The following is a 21,717-nucleotide window of genomic DNA, read 5'->3' as shown; positions in this document are numbered from 1 at the left end:
CTATGTCATTGTAAATGGCAAGATTTCATTCTTTTAGATTATTGAGTAATATTCCATTGTATGTATATACCACATTTTCTTTATTCTTCAGTTGTTAGACATTTGGGCTCTCTCCATAGTTTGGCTATTGTTGATAATGTTGCTATAAACATGGAGGTGCATGTACCCCTTTGTATCTGTAATTTTGTATCCTTTGAGCAAATATCTAAGGTCAACTAGCTACTTTTGATGGGGAGAACAACACAATCCTTGCCTTTAAGGTGTTCCAATTTTGTAGGAATGTTGAAACACATGCACACCCACATATATCTAGAATTCTAAGTGGAAAGTGCTAAATGTAATGGAAGAAGTGATGGAATACGCTATGGGATTTGGAAGAGAAAGAAATACATAGTCATTATCCTTTATTGAGCATTTACCATTACATGCTTGGGAGTTAGCTTAATCATGATTCTCAGTTTTCAGGATCTTACATTATAAGACAGACAAAAATTCAACTCATAATCCAATAAGTACTGTATGTATCAGTGGGTATACTATATATATTAGTACTTTGGTCAAAGCAGCTCTGTGTTGTAGTGTCTTGCAGAAAAGCCATGAATTTGCCTGGAGTGACTTGATGGTTGGTGGTCAGATGCCTGAGAAAAGTGGGATGTGAGACTGGGTTTCATATTTCAGCAGAGATTGATTGGTCTCTGCTGGGGAAAGTGGATGGAGGTTTAATAATGTTTTCAAAATCTGAAGTGTAAAGAGAAGGGCTCATACCAAGGCCAGACCCAGTTGCTCCTAGCCATCTCCAACTAGTAGGGGAAATCCCTTGCCCTTCAACGTCCTGTGGCCTCCAAGAGGAGGCCCTATTATTGGGCAAAGAGGAAGCCAGATCCCTGACATCACTTAGTACATTCTGGGCTTAAATGTAGGAAGAGGGAGTGATGATAAATGGATCAAGAAAGAGATTTGAAAATAATGGTGGAAGAGTGGTGTACACCGATAGAGCAGTAGAAACAGAAACAGCTTAAGTATTGAGCACCTGCTGTGTACGTGGAGCTTTATGGTTTTATACATGTTATCTCAGGTAATTCCCCAGTAACCACATAGTCTTTGATGGAAGTAGAAAGAGGTTACTAGACCAGAGACTCAGCAACTTGCTCAAGCACAGACAGGTAAGAAGCAGAGCTGAGCCTGGAAGCTTACTCCTCCTAGCAGTGAGACCCGCACTCTCCTGGGTTTAGGATGACTGCCGTCATCTAAACCCCAATCAGGTGGCTAGTGATTGGCGGCAGGAAGAGAATGAAAGTTTGGGCAGTGACGAACATTTTGTCTAGCAGCACTTTTACATTTCTTTTCTAAGCAGCTTTCCAGCTAATGGCCGGTCACACAGACTATGAGTGCGCCTTGGTAATAGGACTGGGCTAGGCTTCCCCACGGAGCCACGGAATCGCTGGGAACCTAACGGCGGAATTCTCAGCAGGAGCAGCAGCGGAAGATGCCTGAAGGTCGACCCAGAGGCGGGGCGGGGCCATCGGGGCTGCCCAGGGATTTGAGCCGGGAGTAGACTGGGAGGAGCAATTGTGACCTGCCCCGGTCCCTCCCCTCCCTGGGCACTGTGATGCAGCAGGGCAGCTGCTGGCCCAGCATGTCTGTCCCCGGCCCCCTCCCGCCCAGTGTGTCACAACAGCGGAGGCGGCTGTATCTAGAGCAGTTGGGGTGGGCAGGCCCAGCTGGGAGGCGAGCCGGCGAGGAGAGCAGCCGCCATGGTGAGCCTTTCCAGGTCCCGGGGCTGGGGGCCAGGGATCTGGGGCGCGGGGCTGGCACCAAGCCGAGAGCCATATCTACGCGGGGGCTAACAGATCCATCGCTTTGGATCTGCGGAGCTTGAAGTCTCTTGGGGTGTCAGTTCAGGGTCGAAGAGGTCCTGCCCTTGGGCGGAGGACACTCGTGCCAGTACCCTTTTACATAAAGTAGAGACCTGAGGCGAATCTCCCTCCAAAGGGACCTAGGGGAGATTTGCGCAAGCAGGTGAGGAGAGGGAGGATATGGGAAGGAGGCGCCGAAGAGGTGAGATTCTGAGGAATCCCCAGACGGGCAGCTCAGGGACTAGAGTGGGTTAAGTAGGAGACAGTCCAGGGATTCCAGATGGCTGAGGTGGGCTCCGGCGGCTGGGGGAATGGGTGCAGTTAGGTCCCCAAATCCAATCAAATGAGACAGAGCCCCCAGAATGTGACAGAGGACTTAGGGCATCACGGTCTCCCCTTGCTTGAGGTCATTTTCCTTTCTTGTCTCTGAATATTCGCTTGGGCTTGTGTGTGGGGGGGCATTTAAAACTTGAATGCTCTCAGCCTCCCAGACACCTGGCACCCACGCCAACTCCCCAGTTTTTCCAGCGGTCGAAATCGGAAGGACTTTGGCGCACAGAAGTCTCCCTCAGAAGGCAAGGGGACCCCAGGACTTCTCTTTTTGTTTACTGTCATGGTTAAAGGCTCAGCGGTGGCTCCTTCTCCACCCCCCTCCCCGCCCCCGAAATCTATCCCCTCTTGCAGACGCAGATCCTACTTGGCTAGAGGGGGCTTCTCCAGGCTCTCTAGAATCCTTCCTGTGACCCTCCCCGTTCTCCCCCGGGAGTGGATAAAACCGTTCCCAATCTATTTCCCTGAACACCTGAAAACCCAGAATCTCCTTGCTCAGAGCCCTGGTATTTTGGTAGAGAAGGGGTGGATTGGGAGAGTTGGGTGGAGGAGGGGGACAGAATAAGCAATCCAATGTCAGGTTCTCTGGGCACTCTTGCTCTAGGTGTCAGCGATCAAGCAGGGCAGGCTAGAAAACCCTCCTCACCCAGCCTCTGCTCTTTTTGGAAAATGCCCAGGGCCTCTAGCTCTGGCTCCAGCTCTGTTTCTAGCTAGAGGTCTGTGCAGCAGCCTCTCTCTCTGGAGCATGCTCCCAGACCCACCTGGGAGCTTTAAGAACTTGGGGGGATATTGGTGATAGTGGCCAAAGGAATCGACTCCTGTCTGAGGCCCCTCATGTGAAGCCATAGAAGAAGCCCAGAGAAGAATTTTGACTCCTGGCTCTGCAGCTAGCTTCAAGAAGTTTGATTAACCTCATTAGATGGGTTTTCTCATCTACAAAATGAAGAGGGGTTAAGGTTACAATTTCCACAACTCCATCTAGCTTTACTATTTTAAACTTAATATTGTGGAGAATTTCAAACATATACAAAAGGGAAGAAAATGGTGTAATGAACCCCAGTGTATGCCTCATCCAATTTCAACAATTATTTACTTATGACAAATCTTGCTTTATTTATTCCCCTTTCCCTCACTTTCTATTATTCTGAAGGAAATCCTAGGCATACTCAAAATTTGATATTTAATGTTTATACTATCTAGTATGTAGTGCTTTATAATTTTCAAAGTGCTTTCTTTTGCATGTTTTAACTTTGACCTGAATGCTATAGTGACTCTCAGAATAGAGCCTTAAAGGAGACTTACAAGGGAGCCAAGGATTGTAATTATTGACTATGTATTCAATAGGAAAGTTTCTGAAAATATCTAGTAAATAAAAATTTTAAACAGTAAAACCTTATTTTAAATGTGGCTGTTTAACTGAAAACCTATGGTTGAATATTTTGAGAAGGGATTTTTTATTTATTTTGAAACTGAATTTTGTATAGCAGGTTGTGTTTGAAATATTTAATTACATGGGTAGCATTGTCTTAATGGGAAAACTTTTTTTTTTTTTTTTTGGAAAACATTTTTTATTGGCCATTTCCTACTCATAGAACCTCTTTTTAAAAATCTCTTTACTCATTCATGAAAGGCTAGAATGATCCATCTAATAAATGAAGACCCAAAGAATTCCACCCTGGAGAAAGGATTTTGCTTCCTTTAACAGATTGGCTCAGGCAGCCATCCTCCAGGATTCCCTTCTCTTGTGAGGGTTGGAGGGAGAAGGCTACTTCTGTCTTAAGAAGAATTAGATTAAGCATTTCTGTAGGTTTTGAGTAAGAAATGTATAACTAATCCTATAACTGAGCATCTCAATCTGCTCCCAGTGGCCTTCCAGTAAGTAGTTCTAGGAACTGAGACTAGGACACCTTTGGGGAAAGTGGTATGGAGACTCCTGGCCAGGTGCCCCAAGCCAAGCCTGTGTCAACGATACAAGGGTACAGAGAAAGTGTCTGGGTTTATGGGGAGGTGAGAATATCTGCAGCACAGTCTCCTTAACTGCATTTCTTCTGAACAAGGGAGCACCAATTCAGATGGGGATAGGCATGAAGTGGCAACAAAGAGCTTGTTTCCTCAAGAAAAAAAGTAGAGGGGGGAGTGTTTGGGGGATGAGGTGGACACTGCTTCTGTGTCTGCAGTCCTCTGTAAACTGCCCCCACGTAGGCAGGCATGGCTGAGCTCTGCAGGGTCCATACTTATTTTCTGACCTCAGACCACTTCTAGAGTCACTGCTGCCTCTGCCCTTCCCATTACTAAGCACAGATTCCCCCAGACGTTGTGGGGGTCCATGGCTCTGAGTAACAGAGGAGCCCTGATGAACAGAACTTCCCTCTGCAGCGGCTAGGGCAAAGGTGCTGGCTAAATGAGGAGGAGTTTTCATAGGAAGCTTCAGGCTCAAGTCAGGCCCATGCAGAGCTAGAGGGCTATTGCTGTTGCTGAGTGTCCTTTCGGAGGGTTGGAGGGCTCCTGAGTGACCTTGAGAGGAAGATGAAAAGTTAAAAATAACTTCTGAGGGGGAAATAGCTGGTGAATTCAGGACTGGTGATAGGGGGTGGGTGGACCCAATTGCTTCTTCCTTGGGGGAGAAAGAGGACCAACTGCTCCTTTTCCCTTTGGCTGACAAGGGACCAGTAATGCTATCTGTGGCTTTTGTGGTTGACATTTCCACTGTCTGTGTCTTCCTGTTAGAATTTCTCCCAGATAATGAGAGAATGGGAAAATGAAATGGGTGCTATGTACCAGATTAAAACTCCTTAGCTGTGTCTCACTCTTGTCCCCAATGTCAGCTAACGCCTAAGGGCCTTCGGACACCAATAGGTCTCTTAGGCTGGGAGTCTATTTACTTCACATTCCTGCCATTCCTAAAGGTGGTCTTAATGTCATCGCTATTGCTGCCCTAAATGCAGTGCCTATAATCCAAGACCCCTCTCTTGAACCTCTTTCATTCACTGATGTTAATTTAGGTCAAGTTTTTTTCTTGCTTTTTCTGGCTTGCTATCTCTTCTTTGTTCTGAGTGATTCTAAATATGCTGTAATTGAAGGTCTTTGAGCAGAGATAATTCAAGCAATCTTTAATGAGTCACAATTCTTCTTACTTTAGTTATTCCTCCATAACACTGTGGATCTACTTTTTATTAGTAGACCACATCTTTGACCTAGATTCTAAAATATAGGTGATTTATTAGCCCAGCCTGACCACTAGACATAATTTGGTGTAATGATATGCTTCTGAAAGCAGCTGTGTGGCATTTGACCACATTGGTGCTCAAGAGATGTGGACTGGTTTCAGGTTTTCATGTGTCATATACCGCTGGTCTGTTCCTTTCCTAGATAATATTCCAGTTTTATTGTTTTATGATACTTCAAAATGATTTTTGAAGCTACAAATCTTCCACAGAGGGTCTTAATTAGCTGATTTTAGTCATCTGAGAACAAAATAAAGGGAATGACTAATATTAAAATGGAAATAATATAAGATTGATGTATGAAAAGGTTTCTTATAGTGGAATTATAATAGGGCTGTAAAGTTTTAGAAATTCTTTTTTGATATTCTGCAAAACATAGGTTCCCCTCCCCATGGAAGATGAAGGTAGGTGGCACAGATGTCTCATCTGTTCTGCTTTTCATGAGCCTACACATCAGGCAAGCTGCATGATTTGTGGGACTTGCCCTAAGTTTTCCTGCCTCTTGTTAACATTGCTCCTAAGCTCAACTAAAATGACCATTTTGGCATGTTTTTAAAATTCGTCAAGGTCGCTGCAAATATTCCCGTTCCAGGAAACCAAGCCAGAGTTGTTTTTTTCTCCTTTGAACTCCCATTGTCTCTTCAGCACTGCCTACTCTTTTGTTAAATAGATTATAAGACCCCTCAGTGCAGAGTTTTCATTCTAATCATCCCTATATTTGTTAAGCACCCACTACAAGCACTGTGCTTGTTACTGGGGATGTACTGAGTAAGCAGGGGTTCCTTGCCCACACAAATCTTTTTCTCTCTGCTAGGAAGTCAGAAAATTGAACAAGCAGCTATAATAGGGTGTGATAAATACAATAATAGAGAAGAAGTGGATCTTGGGAACACATAGTAGGGACCCTGTGCTGGTTTGTGGTTTCCCAGACTTCCTGTATGAAGTGAATTTAATGAGTAGGAGGAGTAGGAGTTAGCCTAGTACCTTTCCATACCTTCTAACACATAATAACACAATAATAACACAATAAACATTTGTTGTAGGAATAAAGAGTGGGTAACTTTTGTAATTATACCAGCATTAGGTCTGTGTAAGGATATGTCATACTTTTCTTGAGGAAAGAAAACTCCTGTATTAGATCTGTCCATCTCCTTCATCTTCACCCTCTGGATTGCTGGGCAGAGAGGTCCAGCAGCACACAGGGGACCCCTTTCACCTCACAGCATCCCTGGAGCACAGAAATGGTCTGAGCTCTACAAGCCCAGATTCGAAATGGAACTGAGAGAGAGAAATACTGTGAGAGAAAACATGAGCTCTGATTGGCTAGATAGGGAGATCTGAAATCTGAATTTGGAGAAAATTTAGGACTTAAATATCCTCTGCTGGGTCAGCTTCTTCTATACTTTGGCCCCCTCCCTGTCCTTGTACACATCAGTCCTGAAAAAAGATTCTTGGTTCTATGAGAGAAGGATGACCCATTTTCAAAGAGGCTGCCACCATAAGCCATTCTGTTTCTTTCTGCACTGAGCTTTTTTCTGTTTGGAGTTTTGCTATACAAGCTTGGCCTTGCTATATACACTATCAGGCTTGCGTGGATGTAGATGTGGGCACACTCCAGGGCCCTGGAAGTTCAGAGTGCAAGTGAGGCTGGAGGTTATGTGGTGTAAAGGAAAGAACTCAGGCTGAGGTCAGAAGACCTGGGTTTCAGTCTGGGCTCCTGCTGCAGAGCTATGAAATCTCGAATTTGTCCCTTTAACTTTCTCAGCCTCAGATTTTTCATCTGTAAAATGGGGAGGGAATTATATTTGGTGACCCACGAGGCCAGTATAGTTCTAGTGTCCTAAACATTTACAGTTGACATAGCATCCCTGGTTATGCCAGATAGATGACCTCTCTTCAGCATGAGGGGTAACCTCACAAGGCCAACAGCACTGGGTCTGCTCTGTGTTTATCTATGTAGAACTTCCAGGGAGGGAGATGGGGATGGTGATCAGGCAGTGACTGGAGAAGACTAGCTCCGTGCACTGACAAATTAGTTCTTTTTTTTTTTTTTTAAAGATTTTATTTATTTATTTGACAGACAGGGATCACAAGCAGGCAGAGAGGCAGGCAGAGAGAGAGGGGGAAGCAGGCTCCCCGCTGAGCAGAGAGCCCGATGTGGGGCTCGATCCCAGGACCCCGGGGTCATGACCTGAGCTGAAGGCAGAGGCTTTAACCCACTGAGCCACCCAGGCACCCCTGAAAAATTAGTTCTTAATATTGTTAGTTGAATAATGACTAAGTGAAATGGGACAGGAAGAGCCTGGGCCCTGCAGGTTAAGATAATTATGGTGAATGGAATCTTTACTCCCATTCTTCCTGTAGTTCCTTTCTTTAATTTTTTTCTTTTAAGTGTGAAAAAATTTTAATGCCATCCATACATATATGATCTAGATTTAATAATAATAATTATCATTTTTCTGCCATTTTTATTTTATCTGCTGTGTTTGTTGAAGTTTTTTTTTTTTTAAAGATTTTATTTATTTATTTGACAGAGAGAAATCACAAGTAAGCAGAGAGGCAGGCAGAGAGAGAGGAGGAAGCAGGCTCCCTGCTGAGCAGAAAGCCCGATGTGGGGCTCGAACCCAGGACCTGGGATCATGACCTGAGCCAAAGGCAGCGGTTTAACCCACTGAGCCACCCAGGCGCCCTGTTGAAGTATTTTAAAGTAAAATACAGATATCATGGCATTTTGCCCCAAATGCTTTGGAAGTGACCCTCAAAAACTAATGATGTACTCTATGTTGGCTAACTGAACATAATAAAAAAAAAGTACTCTAAAAAATAAGGACATTGTTATACCTAAATATACTTTCATTATCATGCTTAACAAAATTAATCAATTTCTCTATTTGTCTCCCAAATAATTTTGATTTGTTCAAATCAGAATTCAGGCAAAGTGCACATACTACGTGTGGACTTGTGTTTCTTGAGTTTCTTTTGATATGGAACAATCTCTCCTATCATCTTTATTTTTCATGAACTAAAAATATTGTATCAATTGCCCTGTAGAATGTTTCACCTTCTGGATTTATTTTATTGTTTTCTCATGATGTCACTTATCACTCAGAACCTGGTGTTTTCTACCATTTGAAAACTAGATTTAAAGTGTTTAATAGTGCAGCGGCTCTTTCTGCCCATGGGTCCTTTTCCTGTGCTTTAATAAACCACAATTTTGCACCAAAAAAAAAAAAGTTTAGTAGATTAAGGCTGAGTTTTGTTTGTTTGTTTTAGAGAGTGAATGCAAGAGCAAGACTGAGTGGGGTGGGGAGGGGCAGAGGGAGAGAGAGAGAGAGAGAGAGAGAATCTTAGGCAGGCTACAAGCCCAGTGTAGAGCACAACGTGGGGCTCGATCTCACAACCCTGCAATCATGACTTCAGCCAAAATCAAGAGTTGCTTAACCAACTGAGCCACTCAGCCATCCTGAGGCTATGCATAAGAATTCCTCAGGGGTGATGTTGTCATGTTGTATCACATCAGGATGTTCTTAATGTCTGGTGCTCTCACTATCAGTACTGTTAAGATTGACCCCCGTGTTTGGCTAACAACTGTTGTGGTTACTTTTTCCCCCTTGTAACCTGTAAATTACAATGATGCTTTAATGCTATGTGAATATCCATTCTTTTCCCATCAACCTTTCACTTAATGGTGTTGGCATCCTTGTCCAAATCAATTATGTGATTAGGGATTGTAATATGGCAACATTTCTTAATATATCATTCCTTGTCCATTTATTAGCTGATATTCTTCAGTTAAAAAAAGAGCTTTCCCTCATAAACTGTGCTATTTGGGGACAAATAAGTTGTTTTCTTTTCTTGATAACACTAAGGAGTTGTGGATTTTTATATACATCCTGTTCCAATCAAGTACCATTATTCTTCTTTTTGGTGCTCATACTGTCTCATCTTTGGCAGTGGAAGTTTCTTCAAGTTGGTTTCTGAGATCTTTCGACGTCATCCCAATCTGTGTTAGCTTCTGTGCTTTCAGGCACCATAAAATGTTCCAGGCTCATCTTGTATGTTCCTTGCCCCAGATTTAGAACTCTTCATTTCTCCCAGGAGCCTGGTTCCTGTTAGTGGGGAATGGTATTGAGGGATCTTCCTTTTCTCTTGATTGGTGTAGCCACTTTTGGGTTTTGGAAACATCTGAACATATCAGTTATTTCTGAGATTCTTTTATACTTCCAGTTACTCTAAATTAGTTTAACAAGGAAAATAGCTCTTCCTAAGGGGTGTGTATATGTGTGTGTGTGTGAGAGAGAGAGGGAGAGCGAGAGAGCAAGAGCATGTTTGTGAAGACTGGCATATTTATCAGTGTTTGTGAGATTAAAGGGGATAACAAAAAGGCTTATATCATTGATATCACCATATTGGTAGTTTTCTGGTCCCAAAGAGGCCTTACTCTTCCTCCCATGACCTCTGATCTTTTTGAAATATCCCTGCATTCTTGCTGAAAAAGAGTGTTCCAGAAGGAAGGGCTGACTGGAGAGCAAATAGCACCACAGACAGACCTGGAGGATAGTTGGGGTATGGTGGTGGTTGGTGGGGGAGGGCAAAGCTCAGAAGACTGAGGGTGAGGGCCACAGAGGATTCTGTCAACTGGAAGTGATAAATAGGATCAGATATTTTTTTAGGTCTCCAAATTCCTATCAGCTTTAGACACCTCTTTAGGAAGTCATGGCTGCCTGGATATGAAAGATGTGGACTGATTAACAACACACTGGTTGTGGGTGGTTTCTGGGTGTAGGACACTCTTTTAAAGTCTGAATTAAGACCCAAGGTAAAGGCAGAAAATAGACCTTACAGTAAAGGTGAGTAGAATGGGGACCTGGAGTCTCTAACTTTCCACCTGTGTTTCTTCTGGGTGGAGAATAAAGCTACAAGGTATTATCATAATGAAAATAATAATGGTAAAGGCAAAAACAACATAATCATGACTAACTTATTATTTTCATTAAAAATTTTTCTTTAAAAGATTTTATTTATTTGACACAGAGAGGGTGAGGGAGACAGAGAGACAGAGAGCAAGCACAGAAGGGGGAATGGCAGGCAGGGGAGAAGCAGGCTCTCCGCTGAGCAAGGGGCTCAATCCCAGGACCCTGGGACTTGATCCCAGAGTTCTGGGATCATGACCTGAGCCAAAGGCAGCCATTTAACTGACTGAGCCACCCAGGTGTCCCTAATTTACTATTTTCAGATGAGGCAAAATTAGTTAACTCAGCCAAGGTCACACAGCATAGCAAGTAAATTGAGAAGGCGAGATTTAAACGCTGGGGTGTGGGACAACTTTGTGAGTGGAACCTTTCTCTGGCCATCAGACTCATGGAAATGTAGCTGGGCTGTATTCCCAGATAGGGCTATGTTACATACTGGCTGCTGTGAACACCCATGCTCTATGCTCCCTAAGGCAAGGGCAGGTGTAAGATAGGTACTCAGTTCTAAAATTGAATTAGGGAGTAATGGGTCCTGGCACCTCTGGCTCTTTCAGGTGTTATTTGGGGTAGCTGCCCTGTTCCCTTGCCCAGAGAACCTACAGGTTCCCTCCGGCTCCATGTGTTTCAATGCCCAGCCAAATTTTCTGGAGGCTTTGCTCCTGGCTTGGGTTACCTAGCTGGAAAATGCCAAGTCGGGTCATGGATAAGAATAGAAACCCACGATGAAGCACATGCTTCCCATCTGGACTCTAGCAGGCCTCACAGGCACAGAGCCACTTTGTGTTGGTCACTGCTTCCTCATTGGTGGGATATATGGAGGTGATGTGATCATGATTCCTGGTGAAACCCCAGCTTCTATTAATACACAGACATTAATATTCTCTCTCTCTCTCTTTCTTTCTGCCACCCACACACCCACACACCCACCCATTCTCATCCTCAACTATTAGTATTATGATCAATGAGGTAATTATGGCTTCATACCAGAGTAACAAAGAGGTAAGGACCCTCTAAAGGTCAGCTTTAATATGTGGCCTGACATAGACAAGGGAGCAAATTATGGTAGTTGCAAAGAAATTTTCCAGCTTCAGTGAGGAACCTAATTTAGGTTCCCAACAAATTATGCGCTCTCAACTCTCCTTTGCTGATGTAACAGTCTTTTCTTCTTCCTACATTTGGAGCCAGAACACTAAAGACACTCATGATACCTAGTTATAAAGTATTTTCCTTCCATGAGAGTTTATCTGCTTTATGATATTCTGAGACTCTGAGTGTGTGTGTGTGTGTGTGTGTGCATGAGAAAGAGAGGGAGAGGGAGGGAAATGAATGGAGGGAGAGGGAGAGGGAGAGAGAGAGAAAGAGAGAGGCTGTTGTCTAGGAAGGTCAGGGCTTAGGCATGAATATGAATGCTGCCACTGTGTATGCTAGGGAATTTTTTTTTTTTAAAGATTTATTTATTTATTTATTTGACAGAGAGAAATCACAAGTAAGCAGAGAGGCAGGCAGAGAGAGTGGAGGAAGCAGGCTCCCTGCTGAGCAGAAAGCCCGATGTGGGGCTCGAACCCAGGACCCGGGATCATGACCCGAGCCGAAGGCAGCGGCTTAACCCACTGAGCCACCCAGGCGCCCCTATGCTAGGGAATTTATGGACAGTTTCTGCTGTTATCACTGATTCATCCTTTGACCTCCTTCATCAGCACAGGAATTTCATGGTTTGGAATTAGCCCCTTGTTTTATGAGTATAGCTGCCCTCTTTTTCCTTTTCTTGGAACAAAGGATTAACCTGGGAAACAAACTTCGGAGCAAGCCATAAAACTGATTCTTCCTCAGAGCCAAGTCTCAGTCCAGACTGAGGGGGTTAGGGTTAGACACCTGACACCTCAGATCCCACCTGGTTTTATATGGCATGGTTGGAGGGATGGATATCCTGCGAGTTGAATGCTAGGGAGAGACAAGTCCTCAGATGTGCAGGATATAGCACAAGGGCATAACCAAGGCCTAGGATTCTCTGACCTTGATTCTGCACTCTCCTCACAGCGGGAGTGCATATCAGTCCACGTGGGTCAAGCAGGAGTTCAGATTGGCAATGCCTGCTGGGAGCTCTTCTGTCTGGAACATGGCATCCAGGCAGATGGCACCTTTGGTGTCCAGGCCAGCAAGGTCAACGACGATGACTCATTCACCACCTTTTTCAGTGAAACTGGAAATGGGAAACATGTGCCTCGGGCTGTCATGGTAGATCTGGAGCCTACTGTAGTAGGTGAGTATGGGCTAGGATCCTTTCTACAGAAAACAACATGAAGCTGCAGAGCCTTTGGCCCATGATAGCTAAGGAAGCAGAATCTCTAACTGGAAGGTGGGGGTGGCTCAGCTAGAACCTCCCCACCCCACCCCACACTTACTTCTGTCAATTCCTTGAAATCTCCACAGTCTGGTGGAGTCTCACAATAGAGAAGACAGATCTCTGCTCCCCCATTACAGCTGTAACCTATGCAGATCAAAATACCCTGTACTTAAAACCCTTAAACCTGTTGAGAAAGATCCAAATTGAGAGAGTCTTAACTATGTGCTAAGGGTAGAAAAATAAAATAGTAGAAAAATAAAAATTTTAGGAATTACGAGAGGTCTCCAAATAGTCAATTTTCCAAAGTATAGGTTTCTGATTCTATAATAATTGCAGTCTTTTCTCATGGGTCTCTATAACCTTGAAGTATCTTACACAAAATGAAATAATAGCAGACACATTCTTTAAAGCCAGAGGTTGCTGCAGTTCTAGAAGGAACCTCCTCTGGATCCTAGAAAACAGACTTGTGTTGGAACAGGGTTCTTGGTGCTTCACCTTTCCCCTGAGTTCTCTCCACCACCCCGGCATCATTTACCTTGGGTATGATTCCTGGGTCAATCCTCAGCCTAACATCAGGATTTCCTCAGCTTCAGCGCTGGTTCACCCAAGCAAGGGATGGGTAAGTCTCACAGAGATATCTGGGCTAATGTCTGTAATGCCTAAACACTAATTTCTAGGGGCAACAGATTACAGGTATACAACCCTGGGATACTTTGTACAAATATAAAATGTGCAGATTACCTTCCCAGGCACTATGCAAATGAGTGATTTCCCTGGGTGGGGGCATAGAGGAACTCTGAAGAAAAGAGGACATGTAGTTGGGGCTTGATACATCTTGGTCTGCCATATATCTACTTTGTGTGGACCCTTCTAGGACCTGGAGTATAGCTCTGCTTCAAAGTCATTCTTAAAATATCTCTAGTGCCTGACATATATTAGCTTAGGGGTGGGACAATTCCTGGGAAAGCAGATCCCCTGGAACCTTTCTCTGTATCCCTAGAACATTTTTGGTGCAAATGAAATTGGGTTAAAGTTTTGGGTAACCTTGCAGCATGAAAGAAAAAACAAAAAGGAAGACTTAAGGGGCCAAGGTAGAAGAAGGAGCAATCAGCTTTGGTGTTTGGTGAACTTTGTGAACCTAATGCTTTTAGAAGTTCCTGCCAGCAGAGCAGAAAAGTTTCTCTTTGCCTGAGTCATAGGCTTCTGTTTCTATTAGTGCCTATGTTACCCTGGAATTCTCTCAACCTTTTGCAGATTTATTATAGGGTTGTCTGGTTTTACCTCAGTGGAGTTTTACAGGTAGAGGAAATGGAGACCCAGAAAAGTATTGTATGATATTTAATGAGGGATGCATCTCCTCTATAAACAATGTGGTAAGACCTGATGGTTTCTGTCTCTTGGTAGATGAAGTTCGGGCAGGAACCTACCGTCAGCTCTTCCATCCAGAGCAGTTGATCACAGGGAAGGAGGATGCAGCTAACAACTATGCCCGGGGCCACTACACAGTGGGCAAGGAGAGCATCGACCTGGTGCTGGACCGCATACGGAAGCTGGTAAGTATGAACAAGGGTAGGGAATTGATGAGTCAGGCTAAAAGAGACAGAATAAGTGGAAGCATATGGCCCCTGTCTACAGAATAGAGCTCCTAAGATTTGGGAATTTTTGCTTATGTTCTGTAAGAAGCATTCACAGGGATGATGCCCCTTCCTCCACCTGGACATCATGAACTACCCTACAAGCCAATGCCTTACTAAATCTTATCAGTACTATATGGTAGTATCTGGAGAAATTCCAGGTATAAAGAAGGCTAGCTCTTTGCTTGTTGGAAGCATAGGTTAACACAGAATTTAACTTGGAAGAGGAGAGGAAGAGATTGTTGATACTTTTGAGCACTTACAAATGCCATTACAAATATCAATTAGATACATTCCTTCACTTAATTCCTTTAATAATGATACACAGAAAGTCATTTACCTGTACTTTACAATGAAGAAATTGAGGGCCAGTGTGGCTCAATAATTTAGCTAGATCACACAACTAGAAAGTGGCAGAGTTGGGATTTAAATCAGGTTGTTTTGGCTAGAAAGCACTGAGTTGTATGGTGGGCCACTTTATTGCCTTGAGCTTTCATTTCCTTATCTTTACAATGGAAATGGTTGTACTTAATCAGGGGTTCTTGGGAGCTAAAGGTGCCAAATTTTTGTATATGTTCACTTTTTCTGTTTAGTGGAGGGCTCACAGGGGTTATCTGTCTCAAAGCTCTCTGTGGGCCCCAAAAGTTTAGAATAAGTATCATAGATCATACCCAATGAAAAATTTGTGACTGTCCGAATTCTCTTGGTTCTCATAAAAGCTAACATTGAGTACTTACTACATATCAAGTCTTTGCTCAGCATATCATGCTATCTCATTTGATAATCACAATAACCTTGTGAGATGAGGTTGTTTTTTTTTTTTAAATTGCCCTACTTTAGTCAGGAAGAAACAGTGATCTGGAGAGGTTCAATAACTTGCTTAAGTTTTTACAACTGGGAAATGACAAAATTCACACTAAAACTCAGGTTCTCTGACTCCATTTATATCTCTGAAATTTGTACACTGAGCCACCTTTCAAGGTGGGGCTGAGATGTATAGTCAGCAGCTCCCACAAAACCAATGACAAGGGCAGGGAAAATGGGCAAGGAGTTGGGGTTCTCAAAGGGCAAAGCTATTAACCACCGTGGTTCTGAAATTCTTATTCCTGGTTCAACCAAGCCACTGGGCTGGAGCCTTCCATATACCTAGTGGCATGTACCTGTGCAGTTTGCCACCCTAATATTTTAGCTAGTCCTCTCAAGATCAACCCAACTCCTTTTATCTTACTTCTTCAAGACTGTTTTGATTTCACTGACATAAAAATGTTAAGGAATAGAGTGGGGGCAGATAGGATTGCCTGCCTTTGTTCACATGAGGATATTCTCATAAACTTGTCTTCATGGTTTCTTCTCATGTTCGACTCTCCCCAGACAGATGCCTGCTCTGGCTTGCAGGGCTTTCTGATCTTCCACAGTTTTGGAGGGGGCACTGGCTCTGGCTTCACTTCTCTGCTGATGGAACGGCTCTCCCTAGATTATGGCAAGAAGTCCAAGCTAGAGTTTGCTATCTACCCAGCCCCTCAGGTCTCTACTGCAGTGGTGGAGCCCTACAACTCCATTCTGACCACCCACACCACACTGGAACATTCAGATTGTGCTTTTATGGTGGACAATGAAGCCATCTATGACATCTGCCGCAGGAACTTAGACATCGAGCGCCCCACCTATACCAACCTCAACCGCCTCATCAGCCAGATTGTGTCCTCCATCACTGCCTCTCTCCGCTTTGATGGGGCCCTTAATGTGGACCTCACTGAGTTCCAGACCAACCTGGTGCCCTACCCCCGCATCCACTTCCCACTGGTCACTTATGCACCCATTATATCTGCTGAGAAAGCCTATCATGAACAACTCTCTGTGGCTGAGATAACCAGCTCCTGCTTTGAGCCCAACAGCCAGATGGTGAAGTGTGACCCAAGACATGGGAAGTACATGGCCTGTTGCATGCTCTACCGGGGGGACGTGGTACCTAAGGATGTGAATGTCGCTATTGCCGCCATCAAGACCAAGAGGACTATTCAGTTTGTAGATTGGTGTCCCACAGGCTTTAAGGTGAGAGCTGATGACTGAGGGAGAAGATAGACAATTAGAGAAGCAGGAGGAGATTACCAGGGAGAAGGGAGGAAGATGTGTAAATTCCAGGGTCTTAGATATACAATTCCATGGGAGCTTCAAGCTTTATGGGATGATATGGGGAGAGGGCTTAAGACAAATATAACCATAATTTCATTAGTTCATTCATTTTAGGTAAGAAGAAATTTGAGAAGATTATTGAAAGAAGGGGGAGGAGGACAATTGTGATACTTGGAGGGGCAATATTGCAGTAGGGAGAAGCCTCCTGTTGCTCATACCCTAACATCTGCAAGCATCTCAAAGGTCAGGAAGAAAAGGGCTTTTCTCTAATAAGGAGGAGTGAACAGGCTAGAAAGAACCCATGCAGGCAAGTGGGATGATCAGGATGAATAAGTGGAGGTACCTGTAATCTGACAATAGATCAGAGAATGGAGTTAACCAAGTTATTCAAGTTACCAGAGAGATAAAATTCCCTCCTTTAAAAAAATATGTGTTCCTCTCCCAATTTATTTTTGAAAAATTAAATATTCATCCTGTAAGTCTTAATTAACTTAGAGTAAGGATAAGAAATTTTATGGCGGGGCGCCTGGGTGGCTCAGTGGGTTAAGCCGCTGCCTTCAGCTCAGGTCATGATCTCAGGGTCCTGGGATCGAGTCCCGCATCGGGCTCTCTGCTCAGCAGGGAGCCTGCTTCCCTCCTTCTCTCTTTCTGCCTGCCTCTCTGTCTACTTGTGATCTCTCTCTGTCAAATAAACAAATAAAATCTTTAAAAAAAAAAAAGAAATTTTATGGCGACTATAGGATAGTGAACCACTTATTTTGTGAAGCCCTGACATTTTCCATTAACCAGGAATAAACAGAAGCTGGGAAACCTGTTGTAGATCAGGTGTCTGCAATCTGTAAAATGCCAAACTCTGAGGGTTAGTGGGTAGATACAACATCCTGGGAAAACCCATGGATCTCAGAACTAGTGAATGTTGAGTGTCAGAAGTCACTCCTTTGAGTTGCACTGGTAAGGCATGCTGCTGGCTCTGTGCTTATGAACTGCTTGATCACTTTGCCCTGTGGTCCCATTATCTTTAGTCAGATTCCACTATCAAAGTAGCTACCATCATTTACATTAGTTAGTAACCCCCAGCCATGCCTTTAATAGTTCAGAGGTTCACTCAGCACCAGGGGTGGTTATACCAGTTGCTAGATATACAGAGATGAGCATGCTTGTTCTTCCCTGATGGGACTTACAAAAACAAGGCATCATGTACCAGTCTCTTGACTGACCTATTTGTATATTAGGCTTTGACCGAGCTCATCTCCTTTTGTAGCATTTTTCCTCACTGCTGTACTCCTAGCTATACACACAATCTTTCCCCCCTAGACTACACCAGTTTTTAATCAGTTTTGGTCATTCTTGTGAAAACTGAGGAGATCTTCCAAAATATGGAGTTCTTTTTAAATTTTTAAAATGGAAACAAACAACAAAACAAGCTAGTAGGAAAATAAATAGGAAAAAAGAAAAAAATGAGATGTGAGGGTGGTGAGGAATTTACAAAAAAGAGATGCCCCTCATTTTCTCCTTTTATTTTAAGCTGAAGTTTGGGGATTATATCCAGAAAGATAGGTAGGGCTAGCATCTTAAGATGATTTTCAGAAAAGCTCATGTTTGTTAGACTTCATCCTCTCATATCCTCCCCAAGGGTGTTTGTCCCTATTTGACTCAGTTGAAGGGATAATTACTCTTTGAGAGAAGACAGTTAGCTCCAGGTACAAAGTTTTTTGCTGGTCAGGGTCAGATCTAGCAAAATATGTGATACAGCAAAGTTTTATTCATTGTCCTTTTCATTCTCATTTTTGTCCTTTGTCCCTGTCTCAGCATCACCTCTACCAACAAGATGCTACTTTTGTCTAAAAGGAGTGATAGATGATATGAATTCATTTAATGGGCTACCCACCTTGGCTATATAGCCTGCTGCAACTCCCACTTACATCTCAAGAGGACATGCATTTTATTCTATTTATTTTTTAAAAAAGATTTTACTTATTTTTATTTTATTTTAATTATTTTTTTGTTAAATACCTTGATGTATTCTGTTTACTAGTTATATTCTTTGTTTTTTAATTTATTTTCAGCGTAACAGTATTCATTGTTTTTGCACCACACCCAGTGCTCCATGCAATCAATCCGTGCCCTCTCTAATACCCACCACCTGGTTCCCCCAACCTCCCACCCCCGCCCCTTCAAACCCTTCAGATTGTTTTTCAGAGTCTGTAATCTCTCATGGTTCACCTCCCCTTCCAATTTCCCCCAACTCCCTTCTCTTCTCTAACCCCCCTTGTCCTCCATGCTATTTGTTATGCTCCACAAATAAGTGAAACCATATGATAATTGTTAAAATGTCTATACTGCCTAGAGCAATCTATACTTTTAATGCCATTCCGATCAAAATTCCACTGGTATTTTCAAAGAACTGGAGCAAATAATCTAAAAATTTGTATGGAATCAAAAGAGACCCCGAATCGCTAAGGAAATGTTGAAAAACAAAAATAAAACTGGGGGCATCACGTTACCTGATTTCAAGCTTTACTACAAAGCTGAGATCACCAAGACAGCATGGTACTGGCATAAAAACAGACACATAGACCAGTGGAACAGAGTAGAGAGCCCAGATATGGACCCTCAACTCTATGGTCAAATAATCTTCCACAAAACAGGAAAAAATATACAGTGGAAAAAAGACAGTCTTTTCAATAAATGGTGCTGGGAAAACTGGACAGCTATATGTAGAAGAATGAAACTCGACCATTCTCTTACACCGTACACAAAGATTTTACTTATTTTTTGACAGAAAGAGAGATCACAAGTAGGCAGAGAGGCAGGCAGAGAGAGAGGGGGAAGCAGGCTTCTTGTGAAGCAGAGAGCCTGATGCGGGGCTCGATCCCAGGACCCTGAGACCATGACCTGAGCCGAAGGCAGAGGATTATACCCACTGAGCCACCCAGGCACCCTGAGGACATGCGTTTTAAAGCTATGAAATTAAGAGGCTGACAGTTAAGGCATGATGACCCGGGTAGGAGAGCTATTTTTTGGATAGTATTTTGGTTCTCAGTGTCCCTTAAATATTATCATGGTTTGGTACTTCCAACTTCTTCCAGTTTCCTACAGTTTTGTTTCTGGGATTAGCTTTGATTTGGGATATGTGTATAGGGAGGAGGGAGATTTCTCAGATGGTGCCCCTAACATCAGATTGGGCTAGGCTTAGCTTATAGGACCCTGCCATGCTATCAGATCTTGGGAATTTGGCTTGTCCAGGCAAAAGTTTTAATTAAGTTTCTTTGATGGAAGTACTTGCTTTTCTTCTAACCAGCCTCACTCCCCTCAGATGTGGGGCTGGATTAACATTAACACCACCTCCAGGAACTTTTGGATTTTAAAATTTATTGCTCTGGATTATCTCCATGATTTTTAAAAAATTTAAATTCAATTAGCCCAGGTATAGTACATCATTAATTTTTGATATAATGTTCAATGATTCATTAGTTGAACTTAACACCCAGTAATCATCATATCGCGTGCCCTCTTTAATTCCCATCACCCAGTCGCCCCATCGCCTCACCCACCTCCCTAATCTTTTAAATAGACCTTTGCCTTTGGCAGAGAATGTCCCCTAAATTTGTTGACAGTATAACTAAGAGAAACTTTACATGATCATGTGGAAAAAGTAAACTTCAAGTCTAAAAATTAATTTGCCTCTAAAGAGGATCTATTTCCCTTTTAAAGATAAACATGTATTGTACACCCCCCCCTTAATAATAATCTCACTCACTACTCTTCATTTGTCTACTTGGATCTCCCCCACTAACATTTCTACCTATTACCAGCCCTGTACTCCTCCTTTTCTTTTCTTTTTAAAAAAAAATATTTATTTATTTGCTGGGGGGAGGTGCAGAGAGAGAGTGCGAGCGAACAAGCAGGAGAGTGGAAGGCAGAGGGAGAAGCAGACTCCCTATTGAGCAAGGATCCTGATGTGGGACTTGATCCCAGGACCCCGAGCCGAAAGAAGATGCTTAACTCTCTGAGGGACCCAGTCATCCCTGTTCTCCTCTTTTTCTTTTGCAGTTTTTATTTTGTCTCCAAGTTTTTTTTTTTTTAAAGATTTTATTTATTTATTTGTCAGAGAGAGAGAGAGAGAGCGAGCACAGGCAGACAGAGTGGCAGGCAGAGGCAGAGGGAGAAGCAGGCTCCCCACAGAACAAGGAGCCCGATGTGGGACTCGATCCCAGGGATCATGACCTGAGCCGAAGGCAGCGGCTTAACCAACTGAGCCACCCAGGCGTCCCTTGTCTCCAAGTTTTAATTTAAATTCCATCTAGTCTTTTGCAGTCTTTAGATTTTATAGCCCTTCTCTTGAATTTGCTTTCAACCAGTTCTACTCACTTTTAACTTCTCTTCAACACTCACCTCTTTCTACCTGTCCATATCTCCAAACCTTTGGTTCCTCCTTTTCACATCCAGGCTTGCTCCCATTCCCAACCCATGGCTGTGTCTTGCTACCACACCGTGTTACCGAGATAACCCCATCTTGAGTTATCTTTTGGCTGTTCTGCATTTTATTTGATTGCTCCTCTTCTTTCTCTGTTCCTCAGGTGGGCATCAACTATCAGCCACCCACTGTGGTGCCAGGAGGGGACCTGGCCAAAGTCCAGCGGGCTGTTTGCATGCTGAGCAACACAACTGCAATTGCGGAGGCCTGGGCCCGCCTGGACCACAAGTTTGACCTCATGTATGCCAAGCGGGCCTTTGTGCACTGGTATGTTGGAGAGGGAATGGAAGAAGGAGAATTTTCTGAGGCCAGGGAGGACCTGGCTGCTCTGGAGAAGGATTATGAAGAAGTGGGAACTGATTCATTTGAAGAAGAAAATGAAGGGGAGGAGTTTTAAATATAACACTTTCCCCTTGGCTGTGTCTCTTTATTTATGCTTCTCCACTCAAAGCACATTTAACTATTCCAAGAATAATAGTCTACACTCCTAAGCCCAGCCTAATTTCTGTTTTCCATTGGAAGAGGCATCTGACACCAGTGCCTGGGCGAAAATCGAGGCTGAGCTGTTCAGACCCTCCCTTGGGTAAAAGTAGCTTTGTTCACTAAAAAAAAAAAATGAGAGTCACTGTCTCTAGGTTAGGGTGAAGCAGGTTACATGTTGTGAAGAGGCCTAATCAGGATTTTAAATGCTGAATTAGTCTGGGCCCACCCCAAAATGCAGCCTACTGGCTGTGGAAGGATCTGAG

The 21,717-nt window shown here is 43.4% G+C and overlaps 1 protein-coding gene across 2 annotated transcripts; it reads left to right on the top strand.

The window, feature by feature from the left end:
• The first annotated feature begins 1,599 nt into the window (after nucleotides 1-1,599).
• TUBA8 (tubulin alpha 8) lies at nucleotides 1,600-21,387 on the top strand. Of its 2 annotated transcripts, none has more exons than XM_047741358.1 (5): nucleotides 1,600-1,757; nucleotides 12,421-12,643; nucleotides 14,132-14,280; nucleotides 15,733-16,413; nucleotides 21,075-21,387. In XM_047741358.1, exons 1-5 carry the CDS (start codon nucleotides 1,755-1,757, stop codon nucleotides 21,366-21,368), a joined length of 1,350 nt encoding a protein of 449 aa, XP_047597314.1. In that variant the 5' UTR covers nucleotides 1,600-1,754; the 3' UTR covers nucleotides 21,369-21,387. The 2 variants fall into 2 exon arrangements, with proteins under 2 accessions (XP_047597314.1, XP_047597315.1); XM_047741359.1 differs by having other exon boundaries at nucleotides 1,621-1,757; nucleotides 12,579-12,643.
• Nucleotides 21,388-21,717: the final 330 nt, after the last annotated feature.

This window comes from Lutra lutra, chromosome 8, assembly GCF_902655055.1.
Source record: "Lutra lutra chromosome 8, mLutLut1.2, whole genome shotgun sequence".
In the NCBI taxonomy this organism is placed as follows: Eukaryota; Metazoa; Chordata; class Mammalia; order Carnivora; family Mustelidae; genus Lutra; species Lutra lutra.
The sequence above is the reverse complement of the archived record's forward strand: the minus strand, read 5'-3'. Positions and strand labels throughout refer to the sequence as shown.

Excerpts from the sequence above, each read along its gene's own strand:
- TUBA8 (XM_047741358.1), top strand. Across the intron at positions 14,281-15,732 it reads TGGACCGCATACGGAAGCTG|ACAGATGCCTGCTCTGGCTT; the intron begins GTAAGTATGAAC and ends GACTCTCCCCAG. Across the intron at positions 16,414-21,074 it reads GGTGTCCCACAGGCTTTAAG|GTGGGCATCAACTATCAGCC; the intron begins GTGAGAGCTGAT and ends TCTGTTCCTCAG.